The following is a 16,831-nucleotide window of genomic DNA, read 5'->3' as shown; positions in this document are numbered from 1 at the left end:
ATTCCAAAGCCAAGGCTTCAAGACTTACAGTAACTTAAAGGTGCTATACTTTCATTTCTGAGACCTTTAAAAGGTCATCAGATAACCCTGTACTACAAGATGGTTTTTGTCCTAAAATCACTGAGTTATCTGAAGTGTTCCATAAGACTACTATCTTGTGGCCCTTGCATACTTTGTGAGGCACTACAGTCTTAATATTGTAGTTCTGCTGATTCCACTTGTAGCGATGGGATTTCAGGTTTGCTGTCTCTGAACCACCTTCCAGTGGTTTGCATCCAATACTACTTTGGTGTGTCTGTGACAATAATGGCTTGCTCTCTTGCTTCTATGAACTGCATTTCTCCGCATTGTTACTTGGGACCCATCAAATTGCACTAGTAACCGGAAGACACAGAAAATGCATTCCTTATTTGATCATTCTTTTCTGGAACTCTAACCAGTATGTGGACACCTGCCTTTCAGGTGTTTATGCAAATTACTGTTTGAAATTATTCCTAGCTAATTGCAGTTCTGACATTTCAAACAACATTAGTTAAAGAAATGTATGGAAACACTTCGTCATCTTTTGGTTGCTGTTTGACTGAATGGGGTGGGGTTAGAGGGAATGGAAGAAGGAATTATCTTTCATTTTGCAACAGTTTAATTGAGGTAGGATCTTTTACCTGATCATTTATTCCCTTCCCTTTAATCCTAGGTTCTTGTTAACCTGGTATAGCAGGTTTCTCTTCACAGTTTTATGGAGTTTTCGTTTCATGTTGCTTTTAGGGTTGGATTGAAAACCCAGCCTGAGTCCAAATGCCCTGAACTGCTTGCTAATTACTGTGACATGCTGTTAAGAAAAACACCACTAAGCAAAAAATTAACCTCCGAAGAAATTGAAGCAAAGCTTAAGGAAGTGGTATGTGCATGCTCTCAACTTTTTAAATTAAGCTAAGAAATAATTTTTGCTGTTTTTCAGGATTTCATCTTCAAAAATGTTGCTACACTAGAATATTGAAACTGAAACCTCCACAGAGAATATTTATATGTCCATATGCTGTCACAGGACAGCAATATCAATGTGCTAGTTTACAATTTACATATCGTGTATTACATATATAATAGACAAGAATCTGAAAATATAGACAGGAAATTAAAGTTTAAATAGAAAGCAGAGCTGATGCACCATTGAAGGGCTTGCTCCTCAGTGATTCAGTTGAAGAAATTGGTGATTAGGATAGTGTAGCAATTTTACAACTGGTGACTAGCTTGTAACATGATCCTTTTGTAAGGAAATCTAAAGTAACCTTGCGCTAGTTGTGTTTTATGGTGATATGTGGAACCAGGTTTGGGGGGCGGGGGGGGCAGAAAAAAGTAAATGAAGTGGTTTGATTTGGCATGGAAATAAATGGACATTGAAATTTATTTTTAACAGCTTTTAGTACTTAAATATGTACAGAATAAGGATGTGTTCATGCGATACCACAAAGCTCACTTAACAAGACGTCTGATACTAGATATATCAGCGGATAGTGAAATTGAAGAGAATATGGTGGAATGGCTGAGGGTAAGTATCCTGAAACCTTGTTTGATTTCTTAGTTATTGTTGATCAGTTATTCTTCAATTTTAATGTTTCTCCTGTCGTGACATTTTTCTTTTTAAATTATACCCAGTTTTGATATTTATGCCTCTGTATTAGGGCTGTCGATTAATTGCAGTTAACTCGAATGAATAACTCAAAAAATTAATTGCATTAATTGCATTTTTAATCGCACTGTTAAACAATCAAATACCAATTGAAATTTATTAAATATTTTGTATTTTCAAATATATCATTTCAGTTGAAACACAGAATACAAAGTATATACTGATCACTTTATATTGTGATTTTTATTACATATATTTGCACTATACAAGTGATAAAGAAATAGTATTTTTCAGTTCAGCTCATACGAGTACTGTAGTGCAATCTCTAGCATGAAAGTAGGATTTGCAAATGTAAATATTTAATTTGTTTCATATCTGCACTCAAACAAAACAACGTAAAACTTTAGAGCGTACCAGTCCTCTCAGTCCTACTTCTTGTTCAGCCAGTTGCTAAGACAAACAAGTTTGTTTACATTTATGGGAGATTATGCTGCCTGCTTCTTATTTACAATGTCACCTGAAAGTGAGAACAGGCATCCATTTGGCACTTGTGTAGCCAGCTTTGCAAGGTATTTACGTGCCAGATATGCTAAAACGTTCATATGCCCCTTCATGCGTCAACCACTATTCCAGAGGACATGCTTCCACGCTGATGATGCTCATTAAAAAAATCAGGCGTTATTTAAATTTGTGAATGAACTGCTTGGGGGAGAATTGTATGTCTCCTGCTCTGTGTTACCTGCATTCTGCCATATATTTCATTTATGGCAGTCTCAGATGATGACCCAGCACATGTTGTTCATTTCAAGAACACTTTCACTGCCAATTTGATAAAACACAGAGAAGGTACCAATGTGAGATTTCTAAAGATAGCTACAGCACTCGACCTCAGGTTTAAGAATCTGAAGTGCTGTCCAAAATCTGAGAGGGAAGAGCTGTGAAACATGCTTTCAGAAGTCTTAGAAGAGCAACACTCTGATGCAGAATCAACAGAAGCCGAACCTCCAAAAAAAAACCCCAACCTTCTGCAGTTGGTATCTGACTCAGATGGTGAAAGTGCTTTGGATCGTTGCCAAGCAGAACCAGACATCAGCATGGAAGCATTTCCTCTGCAGTGGTGGTTGAAGCATGAAGGGACATATGAATATTTAGCACATCTGGCACGTATCTTGCAACACCAGCTACTACAATGCAATGCGAATGCCTGTTCTCACTTCCCGGTGACATCATAAACAAGAAGCAGGCAGCACTATGTCCCATAAAGGTAAACAAAGTTGTTTGTCTGAGCAATTGGCTGAACGAGACGTAGGACCGAATGCACATTGTTTTGTTTTTGAATGCAGTTATTTTTGTACATAATTCTACATTTGCAAGTTCAACTTTCATGATAGAGATTGCACTACAGTACTTGTATGAGGTTAATTGAAAAATACTATTACTTTTTTTACAGTGCAAATATTTGTAATCAAAATAAATATAAAGTGAGCACGGTACGCTTTGTATTGTGTTGTAATTGAAATCAATATATTTGAAAATGTAGAAAACATCCAAAAATATTAAAATAAATGGTATTCTATTGTTTAACAGTGCAGTTAATTGTGCGGTTAAGTTTTTTAATCATTTGACAGCCTTACTCTGCATAAATTCCAACATTTTGCGGATGTGGAACAGGACCTGTGAATTATTTTTAAAATGTTTTCTCTTCAATAATGAAACTCTTAAAACAAAATAAACCTTAGCTACTGGTTAAATTTTAATTTATTATGAAAATAAGACCAATGTTTTATGAATTTTCATTTAGTATAAAGGATGTAAAGGGTTATATGGAGCAAAATGAGTTGTGGCTTAACATCAGAGGTGAAAGTAAGCCAGTCCCCTCCGGTATGGAGTACCGGCAAGAGCCAGTACACCGTGCCGGACGGCACCGGCTTCTGCGGCGGGGATTTAAAGGGCTCTGGGCTCCCTGCCGCAGCAGGCAGCCTAGAACCGTTTGAATCCCAACCGCGGCTCCGGCGGCTGAGCTGGGGCCGGATTTAAAAGGCTCTGGGCTGCTGCGGCCACGGTCAGCCCAGAGCCCTTTAAACCTCCTGCCCGTGGCTCCCGCGGCCGGGCTGGGACCGGATTTAAAGGGCTCTGGGCTGCTGCGGTTGCAGGAGCCCAGAGTCCTTAAAATCCCACCCATGGCTCCGGCGACTGAAGCTGCGGTGGGAATTTAAAGGGTCCTGAGCTCCGCAGTGGCCGGAGCCCCGGGCTCTTTAATTTGCCCCTGAGCCCCGGGGGCTCCCAAGGCCTTTAAATCTTGAGAGGCCATGCCTCTTCTGATTGAGGCCATGCCCCCCTTCAGGACTCCGGCAGTACCAGTAAATCCTGTAAGTTACTTTCACCCCTGCTGAACATGGAGAAAAAAAAGCCCAGACAGAACTGTTTTTTACTTTATGAAAGGATACGTTTTTTGTGTTCATGAAGACTTTTTTACATTGGAATCATATGCATTCTAAGGACTAATCCTGCATCCTAATGCATAATGGGGATTGTGTACATATAGGTCTGTTCAATAGGCTATACGTGGGATTTGACTTTCTCAAAATTATTCTGTAAAATCCTGTGCATATGTTCTTGTAACATTGGGTGATACCATTAGGCAAACCATGTGACTTGAAACTGTGAGCAGATTAGTTCCTGCCCTATCAAAAGAACAGCCTTAGGGCTAGATGTGCAAAAGTTGTGAAGCCATCAAGTATTTACACATCCAGATGACCAGGTACACTGCTAACTAGTTGTTGAGATGTTCAAATAACAGATTTGTGAGCGTGTTCATGGAAATTGCACATAAGTTAACTGTACATTTTGCATGTTTATTTGCACACCTTAAACTTTTTGGTTTAAGCCCCTTCAGTTTATAGGGTCTGTCAGTCTCTTCATGTTTTTACCTTTTTTGGTTGATTCTTGAAAGTAATTGCATTTTCTTTCGACCCTGATGTGATATATCTACAGAAAGATTGCAACTTCCTGTCACAAAATGCCACAATCTCTGGTTTTTTTGTTTTTGTTCTTTACTGAAGTCATTTATTTTTAAATCAGTTATTGTAAACCTCAAGACTGATGTATGTAAGCTTTTATCTTAAAGATTGTGGAGTCTTGGTATAATTTATCTGTTTATTCAGGAAGTAGGTATGCCAGCAGACTATGTAAACAAGTTGGCCAGGATGTTCCAGGATATCAAAGTATCTGAAGACTTGAACCAGGCCTTCAAAGAAATGCACAAAAATAATAAATTGGCCCTACCAGGTATTGTTCTCAAATGTGTGTTGATATTTGTTTTACTTGTGTTAAAGAATAGTTCTTTTAATACTTGGAATTTCTATATTTGTAGACTTCAATTTGAACATAGGTTGTCAGAACACATCTTGCTTTGAGGTCAAAAACAGTTAATATGCTCCTTTGCTATCTGGTTTGGCGGTATATTTTCAGATTAATATATTTTAATACTGTTTGGTTTTTATAGCTGATTCTGTGAATATTAAAATTTTAAATGCTGGTGCCTGGTCTCGAAGTTCTGAAAAAGTATTTGTATCACTACCCACGGAATTAGAAGACCTCATCCCAGAGGTAGAAGAGTTCTACAAAAAGAATCACAGTGGCAGAAAACTGCACTGGCATCATCTCATGTCCAATGGAATTGTAAGTATATTGAGTTTACTATTGATTTTTAATGTCTGAAATCTGTTTCTGTGTACAATAATAAGCAATATATGCTTGAACTTAGAAAAACAACTGATGAACAAAAAAACTAATGAACAAAAATATATTTTTTTGCTGTTTTCAGATAACATTTAAGAATGAGGTTGGCCAGTATGACTTAGAGGTAACAACGTTTCAGCTGGCTGTGCTGTTTGCATGGAACCAAAGACCCAGAGAGAAAATCAGCTTTGAAAATCTTAAACTGGCAACTGAGCTCCCTGATGCAGAACTTAGGAGGACTTTATGGGTATTTTCCCTTTCTGTTGAAACAGATTTCTTCTTTACCTTTATTTAATACTTAAATATCCACCTGAATATTTTTTAAAAAGTACTAACTCTGGCAGTGCTTTTGAAATTGAAGAGTGAAAACCTTTTCTAACTAGCCTTTTAGTTGCAATGGTGCTGCTTTGTGCTTTATATTAATATGCATAGCCTTTACCTATAGGCATTCTTTCCTATCAAGATTTCCCAACTTAAACTTTTAGAGGCAGCTAAGTCTTTCTGGCCAGATGTTGCTTAGAGGATGTAATTGTAATAGTTTGTTTTTGTTGTAGGACTCGTCAAGTTTTAGGAGTTCAGCAGTTACTACTTATATGTACTTTATTTAAAAGGGACTTAATTTGGGGGGAACACTCCTGTAATGCACTCAGATCAGCAGAAACTCTAGAAGAAGAAATCTTGAATGGATCAGATTTACCACTGGCCATTTCTGTGGCTGTGAGTTCATACACTTCAGCTCTTCTGAGTGATACTGTTTATATTAAAACATTTCAAAAAGAGAGGTGTGGTAAATGATATGTCACAACAGTGTTTTTAATAAATCATTGATTTGATGCTAATTAGATTATTATGAGTGCCAACAGCATGCATGAGCTTGTTACAGTCAAATAAGACTACACAGTCCCTGTACCAATGAGCATATGGTTCAGCTCTCTGTTATGCAGTTAAATCCTAAAGGTTGGTTGGTTCTGTTTTAAGGGTCTGATGTTTCATTTTCATGGTCTCTTCCCTTCTCCCTTTTCTCTGTAGTCTCTTGTAGCATTTCCAAAGCTGAAACGTCAGGTTTTATTGTATGAACCTCAAGTTAATTCGCCCAAAGACTTTACAGAAGGAACTCTCTTCTCAGTGAACCAGGAGTTCAGTTTAATGTAAGATATTCTTTGAAAATGAAAATATATAATGTTTTAGTACTGAAGGATTTCTCTTGAAATAAGCTGATTTCTTAATCACTTAGCAATGAGATGGAAAATTGAGGTTTTGATGACTTGTCACTAATGAGTCCACGGCACTTCAAGCAGGAATAAGTGTGTTAGAACAGAATCTGAGTAAAAGGTTGATACTATCTACATTTACCCTATGGTGGCAGAAACAATAGGAATGATATTTTCACTTCTTGTTCTAAATTGTTCAATATTTCTGTGCACTGTTAAAAAGTGGCTCAGCTACTGTATCTTACAATAGAAGTGACCGTATTGCAGTGAGGAGTGTAGAAATCTCATATTCATGCTTTGGGATGCTTCAGAATGAAAGATGCTATAGAAATAAAACATTAACAACATCTGATATACATTTGCTTCAGGGCACTTGATGTAGAAGATATTAGCTCTTTTTATCATGAATGGCGGCTTGCAGTGGGAATCAGATTCTGAGACTCTCTCCTATTTGCTGCTTGGCCTTGTTAGAGGGGGGGGATATAGTGACAACTGCTTAGTCCCCAGTAGCTGCTGAGTCCCATGCAAAGGGCTGAAGATGTCCCTGCTTCCTTCTTGGAACGTACCCTGGGAGAATGGATGACAGGACACCATGATACACAGGAAACAGTCTGGAAAAATATTGGGGGTGAAAATTGAATAATTCCGTCACCATGATTATCGTATTATCATAATTCATCTGGTTTTTTTCATATGTTTGTGATAGACAGCTGGCCTCTGTGATGAACAATAAAGTAGCCCAACTTCCTAATTTGATTTTTGTATAAACTCCTTGTCCAGAACCCTGTACTTAATATTGTGTGTGAGGTATTTTTGTCTGTAAAACTACATAATACCACAGTCCAGCCTGTCAGTTTGACATCTGTTGTGTTTTTCATCTGTTGATGCATTAAACTAACCTACACGTATTTTGGGGATGGGGTTTTGAATTGTGTATTGACTGCCAACGAGCCATTTTCAACCATTGCTGCAGTACTGTTACAGCAAAGCAGTACTGACTTAGTATAAGTCTAATGTGAATTCCTTCTTAATGTAAAATGGGTATGTTTTGGCTTATTTTCATATATAATTGACTCTTTCAGAAAAAATGCTAAAGTTCAGAAAAGGGGTAAGATAAACTTGATTGGCCGGTTGCAACTCACTACAGAAAGAATGCGAGAAGAGGAGAACGAAGGAATTGTCCAGCTAAGAATATTACGAACCCAGGTAAGTAAAGTTTTTAACAGAGCAATGTAAAACGGTCCCATTTCCTTTGGTGTACTTCTGCTACCATACGCCACCTCTGTTTCTGAGATGTTCTTCCATGAAAAGCTTTATTAAACTGGATAAAAATAGCTTTAAGCTCAACCTCATGAAGTCTGCAGAGCACAAGGAGTCTGGGTCGTTATGTTGCTTTACAGCTACTGTTAAAAGTACTTTATTTTTTCTATTCTGCACCACTTGAAAAAGGCTGTTTTCAAATTGTATTTCCTTTCAGTTTTATTTATGTACACCAGCGGTTCTCAAACTGGGGGTTGGGACCCCAAAGTGGGTTGTGACTCCATTTTAATAGGGTCACCAGGGCTGGAGTTAGACTTGCTGGGGTTGGGCTGAATCTCAGGGCCAAAGCCCGAGCCCAAGGGGTTCAGCCCTGGGTGGCAAGGCTCAGGTTTCATCCTCAGGCAGAGGAGGCCTGTAGTCCTTGGGCTTTGCTTCCTTTCCTCTCCTTCTCCTGCCCTCCTCCCCCTGCACCATGGGACTCGGGTGGGCTCAGGCTTCGGTCCCCCGTCCTGGGGTCCTTCAGTAATTTTTGTTGTCAGAAGGGGGTGGCGGCGCAGTGAAGTTAGAGAATCCCAGATTTAGAGGCTCATCAGTGTGTGGAGGTGGGGGGATTCAAAATGAGATTGTTTTTGAAAAGGGTTTACAATGCATGCATTTTTTTTTTTTTTTTTTGGAGAGAAAGTTTCATAAATGTGTTCAACCTGGGAACTATGTACTCTGCAGCATTGCTCTCAAATGTAAGTTTCCATTTAAAAATATCCAGTCTCTAGCCCTTATGATTGTGAAGAAAACCTTCAAAATTTGAAACAAATGTGAACTTGTCCACTGAAGTCAGCCTGAAACAATAGCTCTGAGAGGTGTTTGCTGTCCAACTCCAATTTATCTCAGTTAGGTATTAACTCAGAAACAAAAGACTGGTATAAATGACAATGTAGTTCAATGTATAAGTGACTGCTGATCATTATAGCAGAAACCTCAAGCTAACGTACTTCATTATTGGATGTAGTGGCAAATATTGGGATGGTGTGCAGTGGGGAGTTAGCTGCTATCAAGGGACAGTGGGGGGTACAGAGTGGGAAATTCAACCTACCCTCTACTCCCTTTCAAATCTAGTGTCTCATGTCTTCCCCAAGAGAGGGAGACTCGTACCCTCCCATTATCAAATGCCTTGGGTGCTTCCTAGGTGTCAAAAAGCAACATTCCCAGTTATTGTTAGGTGCCAATAGCTCATCTGTCCCCTGCTTACATGATGAAATCACCTGTTTACCCCGAGGGTATGTATACTGTAGTTATGTATTTTCAATGTAAAATCTGCAGATTTTTAAAATAACTAAATTCTGAACTGTTACCAACTTGTGTTAAACCTTTGAAGATTGTACAGATGATGACTAGATGAGTCAGAAAATCAGCATTAGATATCCAACTTTTCACCTAGGCAATTTGTTTGTATGCAGAACCAATCAGTAGTAAATGAAAGCTGTTACCCATCAGATGGGTATCTGGTAACCCTGTGTGAAAGGTGTCGGTGGTCTAATTTATGGTCTAGTTCCCAGCAAGCAGGTGTCCAAATCATAGAAAACATAGCTGTAGCTGATTGTGAGGGCTCTGGGCAAGGATGTCAAAAACTGACTGACTTCTGGAAGCAAAATTAATTTCTTGCTTGTAAAGGGGTTCACTCAGATTAAATTTGAGATTCAGTGATGGCATAAGATGAGGGTGGGATGCTTAGTTTTGACTTATAGGCTCCATTTGAGCACTGGTGAGTGCCTATTTGTATTTGTTTACAGATAATATCAACCTTCTGTTCTCATGTAACAACAAACTGTCATCTGTAAATGGCAGAGAGCAATGCAATGGGAGTGGACACTTTGTAGTGGGGACAGTGGGATATTGAGTCTCACTCTAGCCAGGGCAGAAGTTCTTGACAAAGATGAAGAAACAATGAATCATGGGTTTAACTTTTCTTTGACTATTCTGTACACAGAATGGGTGAAAGCAGCGTTCTTGTGAAATACTTATCAGACTTCAGGTGCAAAAGAGTGACATGCTTTCTTCACGAAGCTTTAACGTCCCTTATTTCATTTAATTTCTAGAGAAGGTTTAAAAGTACTTTACAAATGTAATAAAAAATGCAGTTCTATAAAAATACATACCCATATGGAAAGTCTCCGAGCTGATAACACTCACTGGAGTCAGTAGAACTACTATAGACTACCCCTTGCAGTGGACTCTCAACATTTTATATTAACTTAAACTTGCAGTTTCTCTCTAATCATGGTCAAGGATTAGAGCCCTAGGTCACTGCAGCCAGCTGTCTAGCAAACTGTACCACCTGGGTCCACTTGACATTTTGACTCTTCTTTCAACAGAGAGCTTGATTTTTATGCATGGTCATGGCTAAGCTGATGAAAACGCCTTTTGAGCCCCTTGATGCCTGAAAGCTTGTTTTTCAAAGGAAAGAGTTTTTCTAATTACAATTACTTTAGCACATGGAGTGAGTGAATGCCTTAGTGACTGACCCATGTTGTATACCAACCACAAAGTAGGGTAGCACAATGAATGCCTTCTAAATTCCTTCAAAAGTTGGTGACTGAATTCCATCATAACTCTTAATCATCCTCTCAGCAGTTAACTGTATACTCTCCATCCACCAACTTCATGAAATGTATTCAATTCTGGTTAAGTGAATTAAGAAGGATGGTTGTAGGATGTGACTTTCAGTTCTTACCAAGCTAGCTGACAAATTATTATTCCAAGTATAGATCCATGTAGCATACTAACTCCAAAGATCTCTACAGTGCAGATCATTCCAGAGTAGTCTTGTTTAGAGGCATTCTGTTGTAAGCCCAGAGAAAACAGCCCGTTTTTAATGTTTTCCTCTTAGAGGTTATTAAAAACATGGAATGTGCCCTTTTTTCTTCAGTGAGCGACTGAAGGCACTTGGTCCATAACTGATATGGACAATAAAATCATCACTATTCCCATCTTAGATATTTGCTGAGCAAAACATGTAGTTTTAAACCAGACTTCATAGGAACATAGAGATTGCCATACTGGATCAAACTTGTAGTCTGTCTAGTTCACTGTCCTGTTTCTGACAGTAGCCAGTGCTAGATGCTTCAAAGGAATGTTATGAACCCTGCAATAGGTGAATGTGGATTATTCTACTCTCCACGTTAGATCTTACCTTGGTCTCTAATAGTTTAGAGATGGGTTTAAACCCTGAAGCATGAGGTTTAATATTCCTTCCAAAATTTTTGTTGGCATTACCTATTATAATTTTTGATATTGTTATCCATAGCAAAATTCAAAGAGAGATTGGAAATTTATAAGTGCCTGGCTTCTGCAACTTCGAATGGTACTGAATTCTACAGTCTAATTATTCATTGTGTGCAACAAGTATTTTCTTTGATCGGTTTTTAATTTCCTTGACTGTCACCATGTTCTTGTGTTCCCAAACGACCTTCTTTATACCATTCATTATTTTTTCCAGATATTAAAGGCTTGTCTTCTCACCCATTTAATCCACATAGTTATTGCATTTCACACTGATTAAATATGCATATATGTGGAGTGATTTCCTCGTGGTAAGATCCTGCCCTCGTTTACAACCATGCACATCCATTGAAGTCAGTAGGATTGATTGGACATGAACAAAAGCAGAAGTTGGCTCTCGGTTGCTTTTACTAAGGTCTACTGTATATACTTTCTTTGGGATCTAGTGTTATAACCTGACAGGCTAAATTTCCTATTAGCAACATATTGAGGGGAAAAAAAACATTAATTGGTGTTCATCAAACTGAATTGCTCTTTCCTTTCCCACAGCCTCCCAATTAACCCTGTGTATTCATTTTACCACTTGTACCCGATATTTCCAAAAACATTTTCTTTTTTATCCCCCCCTACTAGGAGGCTATTATCCAAATAATGAAAATGCGGAAGAAAATTACTAATGCTCAGCTTCAGACTGAACTGGTAGAAATATTGAAAAACATGTTCTTGCCACAAAAGAAAATGATAAAAGAGCAAATTGAATGGCTTATAGAGCACAAATATATCAGAAGAGATGAATCGGATATCAACACCTTCATATACATGGCATAATTTGAAGACTTTGTAAGATGCCAAGAACACAAATTGAAGGGTGCTTGGGCAGACAGCTGCAAGTTTTTTGTGCTGGAGAAGGACTTATTTTGACTTTCATTACATATTAAAATCCCTGCCTTACCTTACAAGAGGACTATATTTTGCCAATCTCATTCAGCTAGCATGATGGCATTCCCTTCATGTTGCACACTTTAACAGCATGCTGTTTTGTGGGAAACTTGCATTCATGAAGAGCCCATTGTGAGCTTTTTAAAGTAGATTTGATTTACACCCACCAAGAAGAGTACAGGTTTGGGTTTTTAGATGAACAGTACTTGCACACACAAAAAGACCTTCAAATACTCATGCACTGAGGAACTGCTATTAAGTTTGTTTTTGTTTTTAAATGCAATTAGGACTAGAAGTAGCACTTTCACTTTGTGTTTTGGATCAACAGAGTAAATGTACTGTCCACCTTTGGTGATCCTTTTTATGTATAACATTTGAGAGAGACACAGATGCATCACAACAGATATGTATTTGTTACAGTAATCACCTGTTGGCTCAAGCAGTGCTTCAGTATAGTAACTGGATTTTAATATTGACATACAAGTGATATAAAAGTATTTCCAACTTGTGGATGTTGTTTTTCCTTAAGCAGGAGATCACTGTTTTATATTGTTTGCTGTAAACATATGGATATACATTGCTTATTTTATCTGAGCAAATGGTTTATTACAATCCTTTTGAAAGGTGAAGCTTTCTTCTCCATATCTGTTTCATGGCTGCGTCTGTTATAGTGAACAGAAATATTAAGTGTATTCCCTTGTACATTTAATATTTATATTCCATATGTTTGAATACAACTACATAAATCTGAAGGCATTAAAAAGTAACTGATACACAAGTCCCTTATGAGAAAAAAACCCTTTGCAATTTCTGTACACATACAGTAGCATCATATCCAGGTATTCCAATGGCTTTAGACGCTTAGTTGCCTAAAAGTCAATCTCCTTTAAAATAAATAAATACATAAAGCAGCAACTGCCTATTGATTTTGAAATGAGCAGGAGATAAAGGATGTAGCTAAAGGAGACCTGAAAATGTTTAAGGGAAAAAAAACTCCCAGTTCTTGTGTGTGAAGAGAAATTGTCAAAATTCCTTATGTGTATTTGGCAAATTTTAAATGTTACATCTTCCTTCAGCCATGTTAAGTAGCCTCTTGGTAATAGCTAACTCCCTCTCAAATGTTCCAGTGTTTATTGGACTGATGACATCAGTACCGCTGGAGCAGAGAATCTGCCTTGGAGGGGTGGAAGGTAAGTCAGCTTTTACTCAGTGTCATGTGAATACTCTTAATTAGATGCTATCAGGCAACCCTTCAAAAACTGCCCTGAAAATTTACCAACCCAGGCACAGAATTTACTTGTTTGCTTTTGATGATTGATAATGGGGGGTAGTCCCTTAATGTTACACATTCTTCCAAAAAGAACCAACCTTTCCATAGGTGAGTGGGGAACTGAATTTTGCATAGTTCCTGTAATACGTAAAATAAGAGCATCTTACAAAAAAAAGAAAGTGTGGGGATGGTCTTTTACTGCCTTAAGCTGACTGTGGGCTTGTTGACACTTAAAATGCTGCTGCAGCAGCACTTTAGTGTAGACACTGCCTACACTGTGGAGAGGAATTGTACTGTTGATGTAGGTAATCCACTCCCCGAGAGGCAGTAACTAGGTAGACAGAAGAATTTTTCTGTCAACCTAGCTCTGTTTACAGTGGGGGTTAGGTTGGTATAATGTCTCTGAAGTGTGGATTTTTCACACGCCTGAGAGATGTAGCTGTACTGATGTGAACTCTTAGTGCAGACCAGGACTGTGTATCCTACCACTGAAGTATGTTCCAGTGCTAGTTCCTTAGAACAGTGCATATTTAACATCTTGCTGAATAAGACATCTTCAGTTCCAGGACGGTTTTATGGACATGCAAGAGAGCGAGAAAAACTGATATGTGGCAATATAAAACTCTGATTGAAATCTCACTGCATATATTTATATGCCTTTATTGATGCTTATAAATGAGCGGATACTGTGAAAACGTATTTCAACTTTAAGGTAGCATGGAAACGTCAGATTCTTAGCCCTAAAATGTTGCTATTCAGAATTAAAAGTAAATGGTGCTCTCTGTATTTTGCCAGTAACACACATGCCAACATTTTAAATTTAGAAAATTAAAATTAGTTTGTTCAAAGAATAGAAATCTTTTTGTATGGTGCCACAAGATTTTCAGCATTTGTAACTTGATATTAAGAGTAATAAATGCTCATTTGGGAGTAATTGGGAAATGGCAAACAAGCCAGAATTTTAAAATATTTCTATTATGATGATCTGAGCACTTATTTTGAATATGTAACAGTTTACAACATTAAATCAGAGAATAGTAGCCATGAAGTATTGTCACACGCAAGCAAGTTAAATATAAAAGTAGGCAATACTAATTTCTACACCCCACCAAAATCTAGAAGACAACTTTGAGATTGACTTTCATAAACAATTATGTCCCAGTTCATTTTGCATCCAGACAGCAACAGACTTTTAAATGCTAGTTATTTACATTTCTCCCTTCCCCTCCCACTGGCATATACTAAAATTATAGCCTGTAAGTTGTCTAAACATACTTCATTATTTGAATGAGGGGAATTTATAATTAACAGCATGTCTATAACATTGCTACATTTTCCTTAGGTTTATATTTAAAAATAGATGTTATGTTTAAAAAAAGAAAAAAAACTTGAATCTGAGAATCACACCAGCAACTTCCTAAAGATGCAGAATCACATTTAGCATCCTTCATCAGGTTACTTTCACGAACATGCATTTAAAGCTAATATTATCTGAGGCATAGGTAGATACTTACAGTAAAGTGTTTTCGGGGTGGGAGGAATTCCGATCTAAATAAAAAAGATTCTTCACTTGCAATATGGCAACAATGCACTTTTAAAGCTGAAGTTTAGCAATGACTATACATCTCCAAAGACCTAGCTTAAAGAGGTGCTGCATCTGAAACACATGGTGCCCCTCACGGTGTCACAGTGAATAGGTATGGAGTAAAACTGATTACGGAAGTGAAAATACAGTTTATCACATTCTTAATGTCTCATTAAATTAAGAAACATTGTTAAATCCTCCTCTGTCCCAATAACTTAATGAAGATCTCAGTTTTAATTCTGAAGTCTTCCATTTTTATCTTTCCACTGTTAGTGGCCATAGCTTCTGTTTAGTTGTCTAATTCTCTTGCAGTTGTTTTGAGCATAATACAATTACATTTCAAAAACAAAACAAATGGTGGCTTTCTTGTTTTCACCGTTCCTTAAATGTGTAATATGTTCTGAATAGTCAGCATTTTACATTTATTTGCATTGGGATGTCATCCTGTAAGATGCAAATTTTAAAAACACAATGGGGTGAAAGATTTGATAGTTTTACCGAAAGATTTGCTGTCTTAAACTCAAAACAGTTTTCTATTTTCATCTAAATGACTGGGATGCTGTCTTTGTAAAGTCTTCAGGGTCATCTGAAATATTCTTTGTGAAATAAACAATACATGAAAGCTTTCCTGTCATATACACTATATGTAGTCAGGTGTGTTGAGCAAGCTTGAGTTTCTAGGTTGTAATATCTATCTACATATGGTATTTACAATTTTGAATGTGTGCCACTACATACTGAGATGATAATGCTGTACAATTTTGAATGGTAGCAGTTTATGGCAGTCCAGCTGAACTATTTTGATGTACTGCTTAATTTTTGAATTTTATTTTTTAAGTTGTATAATTTATTTTCTTGCAAAATAAAAATGTAATATAAAAGACGATTCATTTTAGCAAGATATGTTGGTGTCCTCCACTGCAAATTTTTTTTAATGAGCATAGTACTCTTTCCTAGTTATTGTATTTAGAAATACCACCATGTTTGAAATCCACCTATTCTAAATTCCAGTGTATATTACACGGTGAGCAGAGGACCAAAAGATACAATGAAACAGTTTTCAGTCCTCCTTTCTCACCTATGTAATTTGATTTAATGTGGGTGTATGTACATAGAGGCAGATATTTTGCTGACCTTTTTTATGCTATATGTTAAATTGCTTTTTAAAGGTGAAATGTAAATCTAAAATGAAAGGTAACTTAAACCAAGAAATGCAGGCTGAATACCCTCAGTAACAGTGTTGCTCAGGAGTATACAGCGTACAAATGTTGTGATTCTTTTAAAAAATTGTATATGTCCATGAAATTCTCTGGCACATCTTTGTTAAATACCTCCCAGAATAAATCACTTTGTGAAATCACTGATTGCATAGTACTAGAACTATCTATCAATGATGTCACTAAATTATGCAAGCTGATGGAACTTGCAGGAAGCTAATACTGTATAAACAAACCAAGGTGAAGGAAAACTTTCAAGCAAGATATTGATTCTGCTGTGACTTTCTTTGTCCTTGTCTTCTTTTTATGTTACAACTCTTATATTTCAGCTTTTTTGTATTTAAAGTGCACAGAGTAATTTTAGAATGTTTTGTGCCTTCTGATATATGCAAAGATTATTCTTTCTATGGAATAAATACTATTTTTGAATGAATATTCAGTGCTCATGGCAGTTTTCAGACTGGCAACCCTTGCAGACAGAAAGCTTCCTCATACCATACTGCCAATGTTTCTCAATCCTGTTCACAAGAACTCAATGCAAAAGGTAAGTACAATCAGTTGCCATGTCCCACAAATCCTTGGGAGGGCGCTTCCGCTACCACTTGCAGTAAGGAAAGTGGTTGTGATGATGATCTCTTTGAAATGTGTCCACAAGAAATAAATAAGACAAACAACTCTTACCAAAATTAATTGTGTAGCATTGAG

At 37.3% G+C, this 16,831-nt stretch overlaps 1 protein-coding gene across 1 annotated transcript in view; it reads left to right on the top strand.

Annotated features, from left to right (window-relative positions):
- CUL5 (cullin 5) overlaps positions 1 to 15,793 on the top strand; it is an 88,223-nt gene extending 72,430 nt beyond the window's left edge. The window contains exons 12-19 of the mRNA XM_032790692.2: positions 766 to 898; positions 1,415 to 1,546; positions 4,792 to 4,915; positions 5,133 to 5,308; positions 5,454 to 5,615; positions 6,398 to 6,516; positions 7,662 to 7,785; positions 11,749 to 15,793. Coding sequence (XP_032646583.1) covers positions 766 to 898; positions 1,415 to 1,546; positions 4,792 to 4,915; positions 5,133 to 5,308; positions 5,454 to 5,615; positions 6,398 to 6,516; positions 7,662 to 7,785; positions 11,749 to 11,943 — 1,165 coding nt within the window. The 3' untranslated portion in view covers positions 11,944 to 15,793. The remainder of the gene's footprint in view (positions 1 to 765; positions 899 to 1,414; positions 1,547 to 4,791; positions 4,916 to 5,132; positions 5,309 to 5,453; positions 5,616 to 6,397; positions 6,517 to 7,661; positions 7,786 to 11,748) is intronic.
- Positions 15,794 to 16,831: the final 1,038 nt, after the last annotated feature.

This window comes from Chelonoidis abingdonii, chromosome 1, assembly GCF_003597395.2.
Source record: "Chelonoidis abingdonii isolate Lonesome George chromosome 1, CheloAbing_2.0, whole genome shotgun sequence".
NCBI classification, from domain to species: domain Eukaryota; kingdom Metazoa; phylum Chordata; order Testudines; family Testudinidae; genus Chelonoidis; species Chelonoidis abingdonii.
Note: the sequence above shows the minus strand (reverse complement) of the source record. Positions and strands in the feature narration are given on the sequence as shown.